This window comes from Grampus griseus (assembly GCF_964374135.1).
Source record: "Grampus griseus genome assembly, chromosome: 1".
Lineage (NCBI taxonomy): Eukaryota > Metazoa > Chordata > Mammalia > Artiodactyla > Delphinidae > Grampus > Grampus griseus.
In genome coordinates, this window is record NC_139017.1 from 151781374 (window position 1) to 151802361 (window position 20988).

Below are 20988 nucleotides of genomic sequence, written 5' to 3' on the forward strand. Positions count from 1 at the left end.
ATTCTCCTACCTCTTTTCATTTATCAATTTATTCAACAACTATTTATTAAGTGCTGATTATGGACCATTCATGATGACAGGTATGAAGATAAAAATGTTAAGCAAGATCACGTTCCCTGTCCTCACGGGCCTACAATGCATTACAGCAAACAGAGAAATAACAATAAAGTAATAAGTATTATATTAGAAGCAAACTGCTACAGGAGTACACAGAAAAAGAATTTCCCAAGTTAATGAGAATTACCGATAAGAGTGACAGAAATGAACTAACTCCAAAAATATGTGTACCATCTAATGTCTTCATGACCGGTGCTGTTGCCTGGCGACTGCAGCTATACCAAGTCTCTCCAAACAGCCCTCTAGGCAGATGATCCCTGACTCCCTCATCCATCCACCTTCCTCCTCTCCACAATCTTTCTCTTTGTCTTTATCCCTCCTTCCTTCCTCCTCCCTGTATCACAGAAGAGGCATTTTTTTCCTTTCTTTTTCAAAGAAACCACGTCAGCTGTGCTCTGTATCTCATCCCTCTATCCCTGGGCTTGGTTCCATCAATTAGGAAGCAATGGGAGGAGGAAACGTGTGTAGAAAGCAGCACGGAAGGAGCGTTAAACAAGTGTCAGGAGACCTCAGTGGAAGTCCCAGCTTTGCTCTACCTTGTGAGATTTGGGGCAGGTCATTTCTCAGTTTCCTTCCGTATGAAACAAAAAGGCTGGACTAGAGGATCTCCAAGGCACCTTCCGGGGTAACAGGCTCTGACTCGTACTCCTCCTTGCTCTCATTCTGTTCTCCTCTCTTCGTTGGCTTCTCCCTCTATGTCTAAAAATATGTTGCCATCTCCCTTCTTTATTCTTCCTTCCTTATTTAGTAAAGAGGGAAAAGCTTCTTTACTATGTCCTAAACACTTTTCTGCTCTACTGAGGCTGTTCTCTTAAGTCACCAATGCTGCACAGCTGAGACCTTCGCCTCAGCTCCATGTGCCGTTCAGCCATCCTGACCATCCCCTCACCCAGTTCTCATAATGATGGAGCACTCTGGTTTTCCCTCTTCCTAGACGATGTACCTTTTCCCATCTTCTGAGCTGGTTTATTTTTCATCTTCCCTTTGACCTCCACCCGAGGTGAGTCAATCTTTCACATCTTGCTCTTCTCTAAGACTCTCCCCCCCGAGACAGGCCACAAACTCTATGTAAGGACCACCAAATGATTTGTTCAAACACAATACAGCTGTTCACTAGCAAGCAAGACTCAGAACTGCATCGGTCGGATTTACTGAGGACATACCAGGGGCACTGAGAACATCGAGGGACCCGATGCCAACATTCCCTGGCAGAATGGGGAACACACGGGACACTCTTACCTGTCGCTGCTTTAGGAAGTCCAGGGCAATCTGCACATTCTGCAGCCTGTGAAAACGCATCCTGCCCTTCTCCCGGGGCTGCAAACAAACAAACAAAAGGGATGTTAATTTCAGGTACACCAATTTACCCGTGCAGACCACTTTCCTCTTTCATTTCAAGGACTAAAAGACCACAAAGAATTCCTCATGACTGAAGCCAGGCATGGGAGCATCCCATAAAGCACCCCCCAGGGCAGGACCTGTGTGTGTGTTCACCATGCTTGCTGAGGCCCCAGAAGGCCTTGTTTACCACTAGGATCCCCGTGAACACACAGCCCATGTGAATGCAAACGCTTAGGCAGTGCCGCAGCTCCTCTACGGGTTCTTCTGCAGTCGTACGTGGCAGAACTTGATTCTGGATGTGACGTTAATGGGAACAAAGACTTGCCTCTATGGCTCCCAGAATCGCAGTTAAATGCTATTGTAAGGAACGGTAGACAGTCCTAATTGCATACTGCACAGTAATGGACACAGCCAACTGTATTACAAACCTGGCAAGAGAAACTAGAGGTAGCCAATTTTATACTAGGGAATGAGGAGTTACACATGCTCAACAAGCAAGTGAAAAAACCTAGAATGGAAGGCAGAAATCAGGAAGAAACGTGTTTTCTAGGAAGACGGGTGTTGGTGTAGCAAAGCCACCCTTTACCCCAGTATGAAATACCCAGAGCAAAAAAGACCTTGATGACGTAGGGCTGTTCAACACAGTCCTCCAAAGAAAGGTATTTCCTGCCAGTCACTCGGTCCTGGATGTCATAACAGCCACGGGGGAGAGGCCCACCTTCACCCAGGGCCCCTGGTGCCCGTCCCCACTGCCTCGTCCACTGCTCAACTCCTATCCATCCAGAAGTGCAGGAAGTGTTTCCCCAGTGGGTACAGGGACTGCTACCTACCTCTGGAACATTCTCTCCTGCTCACTTTCCAATGTTGTTTTTATTTTACTACAATTGGGACTAAAACATTACTCTCACTAGATCATACCCAATTCATTTGTAAATGTCAAATTGGTACTAATTAAAGGCCAATAAAATACAAGGTAGCTCTGTTGTGGGCACCTGCACAGAAGAAACACTGCCCCAGGTTGAAATGGGCAAAAAGTAACCCACCACATGGAAAGATGGGGTGGAAGCATCTCTGTGGGGGTCCCTAACCCTTCTAAGCAAAACTTCCAAACCAGAGTAATCGACAGAGAGGATGAGGCCTCTCTGTGAAACAGGATAACTTCATAAGTCAAAGTTTTAGGAAAAATCTTCTTAGTGAGAACCTCTTCTCAGTCATTTCAGCTAAACTAATTGTGACTATAGCTTAGAAGATGACAGAGCCTGTGAAACTGAAGACTCTAAGGCAATGGGAAGGGAGATCAATGAGGTGAAAAGATGACTTTAAGAGGACAGGGAATGGGGATATTGCCTAAGCCCTCTTTCTGGAGAAAGATCACAGGCTATAGCTTAGAGCCTGCAAGCAGAAAATGGCCTTCTTACACACTCTAATCTTTACTCCTAAGTACTCCCCACGAAAAATACGCCTAAGAACATGCAAGTTAAATATCTGTCCTCTACAGCAACTAGAGATGTTATTGACCAAGCAGAGTATCTCCATGCAGTGAGTGGTTTGCAAACACCAGGCTCTTCTGAAAACAAATGACATGGTGTGTGGTGAGAACCTGGAGGCCAGAGAGGTGGACAGTCCCCGTTAGTCTGGAGTGTGGAGTCATAAGCAATAACTGTCGTGCTGTCAACTAAGCTTTCCACGATTCTGTGATCTCGACTCAGACAACATAGCAAGGCCACCAGAAAGCCATGGGTCTCCAGGTCACAAAGGGACTTGATGCCACCGAACACCCTTATTCTTTTCATGCCAGCTACTCTCAGATAAGCAAAACAATTCCCACTCCAGGATCATCTAACAGTGGCAAGAGGCACAATTAGTTTTAACCACTTTCTTTGGGACCCAAATTCCCAGGCGGACAGGGAAGAAGGCAACTGGTAACTGAGCTACTTGGAGACCTAGAGAACCCCAAACTCTCTGATGGCCCTGCAGTGCCGGCTGGGATGCTGGTGGCCCCAGGAGGACCTACTACATCATCATCATCATCATCTTCCTCCTGCTCCTTGCTGTTTGTATGGCGCCAGGAGGGCATGCTCACCAGACGGAGGGTCTTCAGCCCTGCTGGCTCCTTTGGCCACCAACCAAGAGAAAGACATGACAGAGTAACAGGAAATTCACAACACATGAACGAAAAGGAAATGAATGCAGGAAAAAAAAAGGTGAAAATAAATATGAAAATACCCTCCCACCTCCAGAAAGATGCAAAAACCAAATTAAGACCAGAGCAGATGGTTATACTGAACACTTCTTTTGTTGAAACACAGCTTTAATTCTCCACGGCCACCCACCCTCCCTACTTCTGTGAATCAAGTAAGGCAGAGAGGAGGATGAGAATAACCATGAAAGACATATTTGGGTGGTTTTTGGTGAAAAGATGATATTTTACGACTATCTCTGTAGGTTTTCAAAGGTTAGAAAAAGAAATCAGATTGGAGTGGTTTTAACCTGTTTTTTAAGCAACATCACTGAAAAGAATCACTTTTCAATATAAAATCACTACAAGTTCATCAAATATACCAACCAAACTGCCCAAAATATAACTTTGTGAGCACTGTTAAGTCCAGCACAGTGAAAGTAAAATTCTGATTACTTAGGAGATTTATAAATGAGGGCCAGAGAAGAACTAGAATTCATATGTACTGGCTATGTTAATAAAAGCATCTGTCAATTTTAGGCCACTAAACATTATAAAATTAATTCTACTGTAAGATCAAAAAAAAAGTGAAACCAAAACAAAGGCCCCAAGGGAAGGCAAGCTCCAACCGTGGAAGAAGCTATTACTTAGGGAGTGAAATCTAATGTGCCAAATCCTGCTCTTGAAACACAACAAACAATGACTAAGAATTCACCGAAGGCGGTGAGCACGCTGGCTCCACCAGCTCCTCGGGCGGTGTGCCTCTCCAGAGCACTCCTCCCTCACAGGTGTTTCCAGTATTCAGCCCTGGCCTTTTCTAAATGAAAAGTATGTTGTCTACAACGCTCGAGTTAGAGCAGGAGCTGCATAGGATCACAGGCTTCCATTAGGCTCCCATAGAGGAAACAATGAGCCCACAGAGAGGTTACACTGATCCCTCAAACGAAGTGAAGATAAGAACTCATGAGCCAAGAGGTTCAGACAGCCTTTGCCCTCAGACAGGTAAGTGTTTCCACAAGCCACATTTAATACATCTGGGGAGGAAGCAGGCATGTTGAATTATCCAAGGAGCCCAGACGTGCTCCGTCTGGGGCTATGCTCAGACAGCAACTTCAGCACTTCTCCAACCCTGCGAAAGACAGTGAATCCCAGAAGGGAGAAAGTGAGGTGGTTCGGGAAAAATGACTCTAAATACCTGGGCTTTTAAATGTAAATTTCAGGGCTTTGTTGAATATAGAAATAGAACAATTCATAGGTAGAAGCAAAAATAGGAGGAGTCTATATAGACTAGAAATAAAGCTGTAGGAAGAAAAATGCACCTTATTCAAAAACCTTTAAATGTAAATCTGCTATTCCTGAAACACTAGCATCTATAAATAGATAAAGAACAAGTAAGGAGAAAACATGCAAATATGAAAGGAACAGAACTGATACTTGATTCCATCAAGAAATGAGAATATATGATACATCAGGTTAAATTAAGATGAAATTACAGCATTTATAAAGTGTTAAGTCTGAGTTATAAAGTCCACCAATGACCTCTTCTACTTTTTCCTCCCATGTAACAGAGGACACAGTGACAGTCACTGCCCTAGCACTCAACAAGGTGGACCCATATGTCATTAATAGGGCCACACCTGTGAGGTCAACTGATTAGGAGAAGAGAGAAGCTCACCAGTTTGATGCCTGAGAGGACCTCCAGCAGAGAGATCAGGTTATGGCCATCCCGCAGATCTTCATAAAGATCATTGATGTGCTTCCGGACCTGTGCATGAGAGTGAAACAGACTGATTTTTATTCTATCTTGAATTATTTTATTATCTACACAAGAATCTCTGGTCCTAGGTAAACACAAATTAAAGAATTTGAAACTGGAAACAACAAAAAATTCAGGAATTTTCAGGTTGGAGTATAATACACATGAAATGGTAACACTTAACAGAAGTGTATGTGTGTTTTTTTTTTAATTGAGGCCAGGGACTTCCCTGGTGGCACAGTGGTTAAGAATCCGCCTGCCAATGCAGGAGACACGGGTTCGAGCTCTGGTCCAGGAAGATCGCACATGCCGCGGAGCAACTAAGCCCGTGCGCCACAACTACTGAGCCTGTGCTCTAGAGCCCGCAAGCCACAAGTACTGAGCCTGTGAGCCACAACTACTGAAGCCCGCGCTCTGCAACAAGAGAAGCCACCGCAATGAGAAGCCCACGCACGGCAACGAACAGTAGCCCCCACTCACCACAATTAGAGAAAGCCCGCGTGCAGCAACAAACACGCAACGTGGCCAAAAATAAATATAAAATAAATAAGTAAATTTATAATTAATAAGTAAATTGAAGCCAGATCCATTATATATTCCAGCCAACCATGAAAAATACTCCAGAAAGTTTGGACTAGGGATGGGGAGTCTTAATCATCCTGAAACATCTCAGGAATTATTATGGACCAAAATGTGAAATGACGGCCAATGATGGACAGATGAGACCAGTCAGAGTCAGAAAAGCCTTCCAGAGTGCTACGAAGGAAACTAAAATGCTAGATACCCAGTATTCCATACGGTGTACCTTAATTTAACCCCTTTCTTACCAAATACTTTTTTTTTTTAATTTATTTTTGGCTGAGTTGGGTCTTCGTTGCTCCGTGTGGGCTTTCTCCAGTTGCGGAGAGTGGGGGCTACTCTTTGTTGCGGTGCATGGGTTTCTCACTGCGGTGGCTTCTCTTGTTGCAGAGCATGGGCTCTAAGCACGAGGGCTTCAGTAGTTGTGGCACATGGGCTTCAGCAGTTGTGGATCGTGGGCTCCAGAGCGCAGGCTCAGTAGTTGTGGCACATGGGCTTAGTTGCTCCATGGCATGTGGGATCTTCCTGGACCAGGGCTTGAACCCGTGTCCTCTGCATTGGCAGGCGGATTCTTAACCACTGCGCCACCAAGGAAGCCCCTTACCAAATACTTCTAATAGTGAACTTGAGAAATACTTTTCTTTTGGGAAAAAACAATTCTAATTTTATAACTGAAACTATGCAAAAACAAATAGATATCACTTTAGAAAAATGTGTGGGTAATGTCAAACACTGTGCTAATGCTTTAGATGTTATCTCATCTATCCCTCATATCCATAAGGTAGGTATTATTATTCCTGTTTTACACATTAGAAAATGAGACACAAAGAGGTTAAATAACTTGCCTAAGGTCACAAGTGGAAAGACGGGCCTCAGTTTGGTCTTTCTTTTTTTTTTTTTTTTTTTTGCGGTACGCGGGCCTCTCGCTGTTGTGGCCTCTCTCATTGTGGAGCACAGGCTCCAGACGCGCAGGCTCAGCAGCCATGGCTCACGGGCCCAGCCGCTCCGTGGCATGTGGGATCTTCCCAGACCCAGACCGGGGCACGAACCCGTGTCCCCTGCGTCGGCATGTGGACTCCCAACCACTGTGCCACCAGGGAAGCCCTGGTCTTTCTGATATTAGTCTTTGCCATTACTACAATGCTTTGTAATCAGACATAATCTCATTTTATTTACTTAATCCAAACAACTGCCCTGTGAAGTTTACTTATTACTCCCATTCTATAACAGAAACTGAGGAAGCTAAGGCTCTGAGAAGTTATGGTCACACAGCTGTGGGAAGTGCCTAAAGTGACTGATTCATTCCAAGTCTAGGGACAACTTCACTGATATGCTCAAACACAGAATCAGAAGACAATTGGAAATTACAAGGAAGAAGATTCTTTTCAACATAATTAATTTTCTAGACAATAAGAGAAAGGGTTTACTCTCAGAATAATGGATTTCTAGTCACTGGAGTTTTTCAAGCAGAGACTAGGATATTGGAATTTCTACATTCACGTCGAAGATTGAACTATAAGTCCTTTCCAACTATAATATTCTAGCATTCAAAACAGATTGCAAATCAGAAAAGATAAAGGGTGGAAACATCTTAGTAAACTTCCTAGAAAAGAAAGGACTTGAAGGATTAGAAAATGTTTGATAGAAAGAAAGAGCAGGGGAAAACCACATAAGGCTAGGTATAGGGGTGGAAACATGCAAGACATGCATGTTTGTACGTGTGTGCGAAGGAATAAGAAGTTGACAGGTAGATAACCCAACTGGAGAAAATGGTTCATGATAAATTGAATAATAGGTTTCAAATATTTAAAAATTAAATATAGGTTTCAAATATTTAAAGAATATTTCTTCAATTTTTTTGTGCTACTGACAATATGACACATATTTTAGTTTAATCTGCAATACTAACATTTTCTCCCTCACTTTCTTAAGTTTAGACAATGAATGAAACAATACATTTACCCCAGACTTGTATCACTTGTTGATTTTCATGGTGTAAATACTCTATTGAAATGACCAATTTCAAGCTATTAATACAACATCACTAAAAGCAATGTTGGGGAGAAATGTACAGCAGCACACCAATATACAGAATTTCCATCAGAGAGACACAACAGACGCAACTGCCCTCAAGAGCACAGACGGTGACAACACAGTAAAGTAACTGAAGAGACGAGCTGTGAGTATTTATTACCTTTATTTTAAATACAATTTATTTAATTGTAAGTTTACATAATTTAATTTTTAATAATGGCTGTGCTTAGCAAATATAGCTCACAAAATTCCTGAAAGTTTAATATTTGGCTCTCATGAGCCCATGACAGTTGACTCCAACACACCAGTGGCTCTAAGATTTCAAGACCCCTCCCTCATGTGGGTCCAAGGGTTCAACCACAGTGCACCACTCAAGAAATTAGCAGGTCATAAGAGTTGGAAAGGAAGTTTGATTTGACAAGTTCAATCTGAAGTATGTTGAATTTAAAACAACAGCAAAGGAGCTACAAATGGAAATGTTCTTGAAGCAGCTGAAAATACCAGAATTTAATCTGGGGCAGATGAGAACTTAAGTTTAGAAGTCATATGCATAGAGGTGCTAGCCAAAGACATGGGAAATGTTGGGCTTTCAGTGTTAGGGAAAAAAGAAGAGCGGAGGGCTAAGGACTGAGCCTGAAGGAATAGCCAAAACTAGAAGGCAGGAGATGGGAAAGCAATCAACAAAGGAGGGGGGGTGGGTAGGGGAAAAGGCAGTGAAAGAGGTAGGCAACAAACCAAGAAAGTGTAATCAAGGAAGAGATGATCACCAGTATCAAATGCTACAGGACAAGGAGGACGAAAACTAAGAAAGGCTTTCTGAATTTTCCTACAAATAAGAGTGCTTTTTGTGAGAATAATTTTCTAGAGAGTGGTGGAATGGAAATCAGATTTTAAATGAACAGTAGGTTTTAAAAAGTCAGAAATTATTAAATACTTGTTATTAGGATTAAGAAGAGAAGAAACAGGGACTTCCCTGGTGGTGCAGTGGTTAAGAATCCGCCTGCCAATGCAGGGGACACGGGTTCAATCCCTGGTCCGGGAAGATCCCACATGCCGCGGAGCAACTAAGCCCATGTGCAACAACTACTGAGCCTGCGCTCTGGAGCCCACGAGCCACAACTACTGAGCCCACGTGCCACAACTACTGAAGCCTGCGCGCCTAGAACCCGTGCTCCACAACAAGAGAAGCCACCGCAATGAGAAGCCCATGCACTGCAATGAAGAGTAGCCCCCACTCGCCACAACTAGAGAAAGCCCACACGCAGCAACGAAGACCCAGTGCAGCCAAAAATAAATAAATAAAATAAATTAAATTTATAAAAAAAAGAAGAGAAGAAACAATAATGAGGGACTTATTATTGACAGGTAAGACCTGAACATAGGGTATAAAAATCGGGAGTGGTCATCAAGTAATTATTTAAATAAATTACACAGGGCTGCAGACCAGGTGAGATCGTGTTATCAGTAGGATACCAAACACCAAGAAAAAGGAAGTACTTGAAATGTAAAGTTAGTTTTACATCAAGGCCCCAATATCTCCTTCTGAAAATTCCGGTTTATGTTTTACACCTGAGAATAGCAAAATTCAACCACCTTACATGAAATTTACATGAGTCCTAGTTTACTGTTTCTCAGTCTTTGTGTGATTATAATAACTAAGTAACTATGAAAACCAGTAGAGAGATATAGACAAAAGTAATGGGGGAAGGGAGTATAGTAAGATTTTTTTTTTTTCTCAGATAATTTTCAACAGAGAACAGTAGTCTGTTTCTGAAGCATACTGGACACAGCTCTGCCTAGAGAAGGATAAAGAACTAGGGGCTTCCCTGGTGGCGCAGTGGTTAAGAATCTGCCTGCCAATGCAGGGGACACGGGTTGGAGCTCTGGTCCAGGAAGATCCCACATGCTGTAGAGCAACTAAGCCTGTGCACAACTACTGAGCCTGCACTCTGAAGCCCGTGAGGCACAACTACTGAAGCCCGTGCGCCTAGAGCCCGTGCTCCGCAACAAGAGAAGCCACCGCGATGAGAAGCCCGCGCACCGCAACGAAGAGCAGCCCCCACTCACCGCAACTAGAGAAAGCCCAAGTGCAGCAACAAAGATCCAACACAGCCAAAAATAAAAAATAAATAATAAAAAATAAGGAACTATGATAATTAAAAAAAAAAGAACTTGCTAACACTTACTAGTGCTTTTACATCAAAAAATGTTCAGATGCAGAGGGGGGATTTGGAGGGCTCAATTAACATCCCACGATCATACGGCTCAATGACCAGGCCAACCAAACCCAGGTCTGCCCCCTTCTAAAGTCGTCACCATTTCTGTACATGCTACATCGCCTCTGAAGTTTTCCACAAATCTCCTAAGAAAAAGTCTGGTGGACTAAGCACCAGGAAAGTATTAGAGGCAGCCAAGTGAAGCCAAGAGTGCTCAGAAAGCATCCATATATATGTTTCTTTCCAACAAATACTCATGCTGCTGTTAGCAAACAAGATGAGTGAAAAACTTCAACTATCCAGGTCCTTACCTGTTTGTACTCCCTGTGAAAATCACCATCAAAATTAGTTCTTTAGAAATCTCCAAGGAATATGTACAAATGGCTAACAAACTCATGAAAAGATGCTCAATATCATTAGCCATAAGGAAAATGTAAATCAAACTACAGTGAGATACCACTTCACAACCACTAGGATGGCTATAATCAAAAAGACAGATAGGGGCTTCCCTGCCGATGTAGGGGACGCGGGCTCGTGCCCAGGTCCGGGAAGATCCCACATGCCGCGGAACGGCTGGGCCCGTAAGCCATGGCCACTGAGCTTGCGCGTCCGGAGCCTGTGCTCCGCAACGGGAGAGGCCACAACAGTGAGAGGCCTGCGTACCGCAAAAAAAAAAAAAGACAGATAATAAGTGTTGATGAGGCTATAGAGAAACTGGAACCCTCATACACTCCCAGTGAGAATGTAAAATGATGCAGCTGCTTTGGAAAACAGTCTGACAGTTCCTCAAAAGGCTAAACACAATTTACCATACGACTCAGTAATTCCACTCCTAGGTATATATCCAAGAGAATTAAAAACATGTCCAGAAAAAAACAAAAACAAAACTTGTACATGAATGAATGTTCATAGCAGCATTCATTGTTCACAACAGCCAAAAAGTGAAAATAATCCAAATGCCTAAATATTATGACATGTGAAAGAAGCCACTTACAAAGAACCACATATTGTATGATTCAATTTGTATGAGATATCTAGAATCGGCAAATCTATAGAGACAGATAGTAGATTGGTGGTTGCCTAGGGCTGGGGGAGAGGATGGGGGGTTGGTTAGGGATAATGATTAAAGGGTACAGGGTTTCTTTTGGGGGATGAGGAAAATATTCTAAAATTGATTGTGGTGATGGCTGCGAAACTCTGTGAATACAATAAAAGCCATTGAAATGTACACTTTAAATGGGTGAATTATGTGATATGTGAATTAAATCTCAACATAGCTATTTTTAAAAATTAATGAATGGGGCTTCCCTGGTGGTGCAGTGGTTAAGAATCCACCTGCCAATGCAGGGGACACGGGTTTGAGCCCTGGTCCGGGAAGATCCCACATGCCACGGAGCAACTAAGCCTGTGTGCCACAACTACTGAGCCTGCACTCTAGAGCCCGTGAGCCACAACTACTGAGCCCGTGTGCCACAACTACTGAAGCCCACGCGCCTAAAGCCCAGGCTCCGCAACAAGAGAAGCCACCATAATCAGAAGCCTGCGCACCTCAACAAAGAGTAGCCCCCGCTCACCGCAACTGGAGAAAGCCCACGCACAGTAACGATGACCTAACACAGCCAAAAAAAAAATTAATGAATGACTAAATTTTGAGACCAAGCCAATCCTCCCCAATCACCATGCATTAGTAAGCCAAGGAAAACTCTGCTCTCCCAATTTTTAGAAGATTGGCTTGAAGTTATGAAAAAATAAACAGCTTCGCCCAATTTCTAAGTGGCTTTAGCAAAGGGAATAAATTGCACTTAAGTGCTTGGAATCAGAATCTGAGCCCAAAGGGACTTTAAAGATTACTTAACTCTAATACACTCAGTTTACACATGAGAAAAGCACTGTCTAGAGAAGTTAAATAACTTTGTAAGACCATTTAGCTGGAAAGTGTCAGATCACTGTCTCTTGACTCTGAGTTCAATGCTCTTTCCCCTCACAAGGCTTCCATGATGCTTGAAGGGTAGAAACAACGTATTAACAACATTATTAAATTATAAGAGCCCCCCCACAAAAAAAGAACCAACGACTGTCATGCAGTATTCTTTAACACCTGCAGAAAGCCTGATCTAGAAAAGTTTTGCTCGAAGACTCTTAAAAGAAAACACAAGCAGCTCAACTTCCTTGATCCACATTATGTTGAAGAACAATATATAGGTCAGAGGAGAAAGTTTTAAAGAGAAGAGTATGTTATTTACTCTCATCTATACTTATTAAAAGATACAGGGAAAGTAAGAGTGAGCCTGGTAGCTTCAGATGGATTTCTGAATTTATAGATTTCTAAACTGTAAGAGGGAAAATTCCATACTGATTCAAAGGCCAAATTTATCCTCCAGAAAAGCCCAATACTAAAAAAAAACAGATAACAGTTGTCACAGACTTTTCACTCTGGAGAGAACTGTGCTCGAACACAGGGAATAAGAGTGGGGGCTGAGGGCCCCTTTTGGAGTAAGTAGAGTGCGATGGGGGAGCAAAGTGTGAGGCTCTTTGCAGATGAGAATCCTATCGCCTGTTTTGAAAGTTCCTTAAGTTTTAAGGAATCTGACAGTGGTAACAGCCAACCCTGATTAACAAAGATTCTCTGCGGATGAGGAGGATTCTAAAATCCACCAAGGGTATCTTTACTTAATAGGCAGGCACTAATGCTCAGGGAGTAGAGAATCCAAGTCCCAATGTAGAACCAAAACCTTCAGTGGAGGTCGAGATGCATTCAGGGTGAAATCAAGCCCTGAAAACTCAGGTCTAGGCAGACATGGTCACAAACCACCACCATACAGTCACAGTTGGGCAACAAAGGAAACATTCCTCTCCTCAGCATCTGACCAGCACGACTCCATCAATCTCTTAAATTACACTCCACTGCCAGTCTCCATCTCATGTGGCCACAGCACAGAGGCTGCGCAAGAGAGAGTGCCTGGAACCATTAGAGCATTCTCCCACCCTGTGTTCAGCTAGAGAGCCTCAAAGAGGCGGAGAAAAATTGAGAACATTAGTAAAACTTTGGAGTTAAAAACTTTTGCTGGTTTATCTGGAATTCTTAACTAAAATTCCAGGAAGGCCAGTTGCTTCTAGACTGCATACATGACTAAAGATGGAAAGAATTAGTCCATCTGTTAGCTTAAATGCTTTCCTTCCTTTCTACCCACTAACCTCCGCAGTCAGTAGAAACTGACCAGAGAAAGCCTTCCTCCTCCTTTTCAGGAGCTCATGCTCTCAGTTCTGTCTCATCGTTTCAGCCTTTCTTGAAGTTCTCTTTGGGATACTTTATCAGCTACCAGAACCCAGAGATATATCAAGGATAATGTGAATAAAATCTCACTTAAAACTCTAGGGTGTTTTTTTTTTTTTTTTTTTTTTTTTTTTTGCAGTACGCAGGCCTCTCACTGCTGTGGCCTCTCCCGTTGCGGAGCACAGGCTCTGGATGTGCAGGCTCAGCGGTCATGGCTCATGGGCCCAGCTGCTCCGCGGCATGTGGGATCCTCCCAGACCGGGGCACGAACCCGTGTCCCCTGCATCGGCAGGCGGACTCTCAACCACTGCGCCACCAGGGAAGCCCTAGGTTTTTATTTGTGATGGTTCTGGCATATGAGCAGAACTCTTCGATTTGTAGGACTTGTGTTCTAAATTAGGTTATTTATATATTTCAGATGCTTACATCCTTAAATCTCTTTTATGATTGGACCAACAGTGTTCTCAGCTAATAAAGAGGCATTGATTTGCTTATGCAAGAACAAACTGTTTCCTAAAGAGATACTTGGGAATCCAAGAGATTAGGTCAACTAAATCTAGCACTTGAGGGGCTTGGCTGTTTTGATCTTACATCATTCTACTTGCCAGTGGCAACACTAATGTAGTTCATGTGTACTTGGGGAGCAAAGCAAAGGATGCCTGAATTACAAAAAACAGATTTGATCCCTAATTCTCAGCCCAAAGTTCAAAGAATTCCAACATGGAGCAATGATTCCGATAAGCAGTGAATCTCTGTGAAATATTCCAAGATGAGAAAATGCCATTGGAACTGTAAGGCTGGGGGCCTGAGAAGAGATGAAAAATTGCCAAGGATTTAAGTAAAGCTCTGGCTGGCCTCCAATTTCTAACAATGCTATGTGTTCGTCTAGTTTCTCCCTCCCTGGGCCTCCTGTCATCACACAGAACTGAGGCAGAAGTTCAACAGGCAACATCAGCTGCAAGTGAAGAGCAGGGAGGCAGAGCACTTGCATCCAGCTACAGAGTTTAGGGGGGCAAGCTTGAGGCAGGATAAATTCAGTTCTTCCAATTGTTAAGAGATGAGGTATGAAAGCAGAGCAAGGTGGGGGCATATTTAATAGTAACAGCAAGTAATTCTGGCCAGAAGCCTCATGCCTGCTCTTTAGCTCCATCCTTCACTAGCTGTATGACCTTGGGAAAGTCACTTCATTCTTCTAATTCTCACTTTCCTCAACTGTTAAAACTGAAAGGATAAAATACCTTTACCTCCTTCAGGGTTACTGTAAGGATCAAGTCATATTAGAATATGCTTTGTAAGCTAAAAAGACTACTGAGCTATTATTTACTCATGGTAACAAATCCTTACTGGATACTTCTCATGCTCCGGGTGCAGTACTTGGCTGAGACAGTGCACAAGTCCTAGACCTCAAGGAACAGAGGACACCAACGTGTGAACACACAAGCCCATCTCTTCAAAGTGGTGTGGCACAGAGATGGAGCTGCAATTAATTTAGTCCAAGGGATGGAGGTCAGAGCCTCAGGAAGGGGATACTGGACCTGGGTCTTGAAGGGTAAGTGGGTGATGGCCAGGCAGAGGAGGAAAAGACATGCATTCAAGGGAGAGAGAAATGAATAAGCAAAGAGGTACGGAAGTACAGTGTTTAGGAAGCAGTGAGATGTTTCGTACGGCTACAGCACAGGCTATGCAGGGGACAATGCCTGGTTGGAAACAGGCTGTGAAGGGCTCTGCACCATGACAGAGTTATGTGCCACCAAACCAGAGGCAACTAACTGGTAAATGTTGAAGAAATTAGAGGAAAATTGCAGGGTTTTTTCTCCCTGTCTCTCTCCCTTCCTCCTTTGTCCCGACTAAAAAAAAACAGGACACAACATCAACCTTCAAGTTACAATCTGGCAGAAAGATGAATGTTGCAGGTGCCATAACAGAAGTACATAACGAATACAGGGAGGGCACAAAGGAAAGGCCAGTCAATTCCAGGTGGGAGAGTCAGGAAAGTATCTATTGAGGAGGTGTTAAGTTGGTGTTGTCCAGGCAGAACAGAGCTGGGGAAGGTAATCCACGCAGAGGGAGCCCCATGAGCGAAGATACAGTGTCATAAATAGCATGGCAAACAGTTCAGCAAGAGCTTGAGGTCTGAGAGGAATATGACACCATGAGCCTGGAAAGGTAGGCAGACCAGGTGTCAGCAGCGCAGAGGTTGAGAGCACAGGTGCCAGACTTTAGGCTGCCTGAGTTCTAGTATCTTAGTTCTTCTTCTTTCTAGTGGTATGACCTCGAACAGGTTATTTAACCTCTCTGAACCTCACTGATAAAATGGGACTATTAATAGAATCTACAGCATAAGGTCAGTGAAGAATTAAATCAGATGATCCATATAAAAGACTCAGTATAGAAAGTCTGATTTACAGTAAGCACTCAATAAACTACTACCATTATCATTATATTTGTTCTTATAGAAAACTTTATTAGGAAACTATTATGGCCAAGTCAAGAGATGAAGAGGCCCTGGGCTAGAACAGAGGTAATGGGGATGGAGAAGAGAAACCAGATGCAAGCATCTTTCTGAGTTCGAAGTGATTGATTGTAGTTGGTGACAGGGAGAGATGATGGGCAGGACTAAATACAGTATGATTCTAGGTTCCTAACTTGGACAGCTAGGTACACGAGTGAAAATACTGGGCAATTTGGGATGTGTTGAATACAGGACATGTCTGGGTAACATCCAGATGACCGTGTCAAGTACACTGTGAGATACAGGTCCTGGGCTTAGGAAAGAATGCAGGAAAAGGCTCTATCATCACCTCCTTATCTATATCTTGTAGTTAGAAAATCGCCCTCATTTGTAGTTAAACAAGTGGCCCTAACGAGCCATGTTTGATTTATGTAACCATCTCACCGGCCATAGTTTACGGAACTAAATAGATAGACCACTGACCCATGGAGGAGAAGAAAACCTCAGCCAACCAGATTGCTTGTGTTTGCATCTTTAGAATCATGTAGCTGCAGGGGTTTACATTACCATTTGAGGGACAGCCACCGTGGCTCACACACAAGCAACGGCAGGAATGCAGAGAACTAAATGTAGGAGACACACAGAAAGATATAAAAATGAAGAAACACAAGGCCTCATAAAAAGAGAAAGAGAGAGTAACTGCCCAATAAAGTTTAGTTTTCATAAAGCTCAGATGCATCCAGACACCAGACTCTGGAGATCACCCTGTAACCCTTTCAACTTATGATTCCTTGCATTCCATGCAACCAAATGACCCCCGTGGCTAACGCAAATGAGACTGCCAAAGAATACAGAGTAGAAAACAAGAAAATGGTTAGGACCCAGGGAACGTCAACGTGGAGGACTCAGAAGGAGCAAGAGAAGCCAGTGAGAGAGGCATTCATGGAGGGAAGAGGTAACTGAGGAAAAAGCGGTGTCCCAGAAGGCAACAGAAAAGACAGCTTTAAAGGAGCAGTGAGGGCTTCCCTGGTGGCACAGTGGTTAAGAATCTGCCTGCCAATGCAGGGGACACGGGTTCAAGCCCTGGTCCGGGAAGATCCCACATGCTGCGGAGCAACTAAGCCCGTGCGCCACAACTACTGAGCCTGTGCTCTAGAGCCCATGAGCCACAATTACTGAAGCCCGTGCCCTTGGAGCCTGTGCCCTGCAACAAGAGAAGCCACAGCAATGAGAAGCCCGCACACCACAACGAAGAGTAGCCCCCACTCGCCACAACTAGAGAAAGCCCGCTCACAGCAATGAAGACCCAATGCAGCCCAAAATAAATACATACATAAATAAAGTAAAATAAAATAAATTTAAAAAAAAAACAAAGGGAGCAGTGAGTTGGTCAACACTGTCAAATGCTACAGAGAAATCAAAAGAGAAGAAGATAAAACTAGGCTACTAGATACAGCAATTGAGAGGTCACTGGTAATCTTTCCCAGAGCAGTAATTATTATAGCTCACAGTTATTTGAGTAATTATTGTAACTTAAAAACTTTGTTTTCAAATCTGACTGCCACATTAGTCATACTGTTTATCCTTAGGTGAGTATTTAATATGCCTCTGCCTTGGATTTTCCTCTATTTAAAAATAATAATATAAAAATAATAATAAGATCTCCCTCCAACCCTAGCCATTTTGCTCTGTATTTTAAACTGTATGGGGGTTACACCTGAATATACATATTTTAAAAATTCATTAAACTGATCATTCAAGATTTGCATACCTTAAGAGAGAGAACAAAATCTCCTCTGCCCCATCCTTCCACATTAATCAGGTTAAAAAATTTAAAGCAAGAAAGGGGCTTATAAAATAGTATGTAAAGTTTGGTGCAAAGTGTTCTTGGAAATCCCAGGAATCACGCCACGGTATCCTCAACCTCAGCCTCCTCAGGTAATGGAGGTGTTACTGTCTTCACCAAGAAACTGATCAGTGGAAGTTTCCACGTTATTCGGACTATGTTAGATATTTAAAAAAAAAAAAAGTCATGTGTATCCCCATCAACTGGAGCACATGGCCAGTAACATGAACTGAGAGAAGGGACTGATAGATCCAGATCAGGAGCAGCCAGAGGGGCCAGGGCAGCATCCACGAAGGGGTCCTACCTTCATCAGGTGCTTGTTGACCCACTTGGTGAACGTCTTCTTCTGCACACGGTCCCGTTCATCTGTGAGGAAACAAGGAGAAGGCACTGGCTTAGCGCTACCCGGCAAGACGTTCCCCAACCACTGCCTTGCCCACACCCAGATTCTCCAGGACAGTGGAGACAGTTTCCTCAGGACTATGAGACAGCGTCTTGTTGTTGGGAAGGTTCAGTCTGTCTGAACTTCCTCTTCTGTCCTTACCATGTTGTCACTTTATGCATTAGACAGAATCATGTTTCTCAAGAATCTTGTCATGGCAAAGTCTCCTTCGCATCGTAATTCTCCAGGGAGCACAGTGATTCCCTGCTTCCCCTGCCCCCAGCAAGCTCCAAAAAGCCAAAGCTGTGAAAACCCCCAACAGAAGGGGTGCAGTGCCCTTGGCGCTCGGGACACCTATAGTGCAGGGTTACATCTCACCCTCCACACACTGGTCCTCTTGACCAATGCTCTCCTCCCACCCCCTCCTCCCCAGTACTCCCTCACTCCAGCTTCTTCCCCAGCCTCACCAACCAAGCTCTCAGAGCTGCCCACTATGCCCTGCCCCACACATCTCCTCCCTCCCTCCCTTCTCCCAAGTCTTACAGAGTCCCACTTCTTTTTGTAGGCAAACTGTCTTTCATTCTCAATTCTGTTCACCTCTTTAACAGAAACATGACTGTCAACACTTGACAGTGACTGCGCCACAGAGGCCTGATCCTGTGGAGAACTCAACTTCTCCCACAACGCCACCTCCAGACCACTGATTCATCAGCTCCGTTCCTTTTCTACTTATTTGAAGCCCTTGCCCTCCACTATACCATCTTGTTCAAATCATCCTTTCTGTCATCGACCATTCCCTGCTGCCTGCCCCCTCCACGTGGCAAATCTACGTTAACTTCTCTTAACAACTTGGTTCACATTTACTATCTCCAAGGGTATCCTATGGTGTCATCCTCAAATTACTTCAGCATATGTGTGGACAATGCATGTGAGCCTGCTTGGCTCCACTGACCTTCAGCTCCAATTCACAGCCAGCCACCACCATGCCACTTCCTGAGCCTCGTTCCTTCTCCAAACATACCTATTTAGCAGTCATCTTTATCAATCTTTCATAGCTCCTCATCATTCTCAACCTTCAATCACTCCCTTCTTATTTTACCCTGTTTAGTAAGAACACCTAAGATCATCCCAGTCTGTGCTAGACAACATAGTTAAGCAATTCAAAGCTGCAGTCACTAATACCCCAGGGAGTCTCACGGGCCTAACCTTCTACTAGTATGTTCACCAGGACAATCCCCAAACCTGAATGACTACCATGGCTTGACTCCTCCACTTCTTCTCCAACTCAGAGAAATTTCAGAAGAAAGTAGCAGAATTATATATGAGCCAGTAACTCTGGCTCACTAGTAATTCACACAAACTTCAGTTAGGTTTTCTCTCTCTACTGCCACAGTTATTCCCTTCTTACTGACTCCCAAGTAAAAGCCACGTAGGTACCATTCCAAACAACACTAAGGCTTTCTCTCCACTTCCAGGTGGATGCTCTATCTTCTTATTTTTCTGAATCTAGAGCCATCCAGTAAGTGCTCCTTCATCTCTTTCTCTAACCTTACCTTTACCACCTCTTCCTTTCCTGCTTTATTTGCAAGGAACAGTGATCTCTTCCTATTACAGACCACAGAACTTAGGAATTAGAATGGATTTAGTCTAATTCCCTGCTGATTCACAAATCCCCTCAACAACAAAGAAACATATGTTCAGAGTTGAAAGGTCTGTCCAAATCTTGCATACATCTACAATATTATTGACTCTTAAAACTTAAGATAATAGAGAATTCACTACCTCATAAAGCAACACATACTAATTTAATAGTTCCATAACATGTCATAATCTGCATCCTTATAAATTCTACCTATTGGCGCTCACTTGGAACTGTTGGGATTTTTTAAGTCTTATCTGATTTTCACTTCATAGAGTGCTGCAAGTATTTGAAGCCAGAATATTTATTAGATGTGACCACTGTCATTCCAACATATTTTGATCTTCTTTAGATGCTGATTCAGTTATCCGACCTCTTCATCATCCTTTCCAAGCCTCTATCTTCTGCAGACTGAATCAGAATCAGCTTGCAGCTACAATCTCATCTAAATCATTGACATTTGTTTTCTCTTCATGGCAAGCTACTTTTTTCCTCTCCACCTCTCCAAATGCTATTTATTCTTTAAAATTCAGCTCATTCATTCATTCATTTATTCTTTGAATAAGTCCTTATTAAGGAGCTAGCTGCTTGGAATACCCTGTGCTACACAAAGTCACAGTCCCTACCTTTAAAAGAGTCTAGCAGAAAGGAGAAATAACTTCAGTGCAGCTTGACAAGTGCTGTTAACAGAGGTAAGCAGAGAGCGCTCAAGAACGTAAGAGAAATGGCTAACCTGTCTGAGTAGACGAGGGACCCATGGGAGGTTAGTGAACGTTTCCAGGTGAGTGACTAACTAAACCTTAAAAGATGAGTACAAGTTAGCCAGAAAGAGAAGGGACAAAGCTACTACATGAAGTTCTACCTAGTGCAAAGTCACGGAGATAAGAAGGAGCTCATGTTCAGACAACTGCACAGAATTAAGGATGGTTGAAAGACAGGACGTGTAATAGGTAGTGGTGACACTTAAGACTGGATAGAATGGCATGGGTCAAATCACGGCCTTTCATGACAAGCTAAGGAGTCCAAACTTTATCACCAAGAAACTGGTGAGGGGAAGGTAAGGGAAAGTATTGAAAGATTTTAAATAGAAGAATGACACGTGAGATTTGTGTTTGAGAAAAATTACTCTGGCAGCCTTTCCCGACAATTCCATTTCTCAATAGTCTCTTTGTT

At 43.3% G+C, this 20988-nt stretch overlaps 1 protein-coding gene across 2 annotated transcripts in view; it reads right to left on the reverse strand.

Moving 5' to 3' along the window:
* MACF1 (microtubule actin crosslinking factor 1) overlaps window positions 1–20988 on the reverse strand; it is a gene marked incomplete at its 5' end in the record, with an annotated part of 341117 nt that overhangs the window by 201006 nt on the left and 119123 nt on the right. For both annotated transcript variants that reach the window (XM_082674679.1, XM_082674680.1), the window contains 4 exons: window positions 1357–1434; window positions 3476–3571; window positions 5313–5402; window positions 18099–18160. In XM_082674679.1, coding sequence (XP_082530805.1) covers window positions 1357–1434; window positions 3476–3571; window positions 5313–5402; window positions 18099–18160 — 326 coding nt within the window. The remainder of the gene's footprint in view (window positions 1–1356; window positions 1435–3475; window positions 3572–5312; window positions 5403–18098; window positions 18161–20988) is intronic.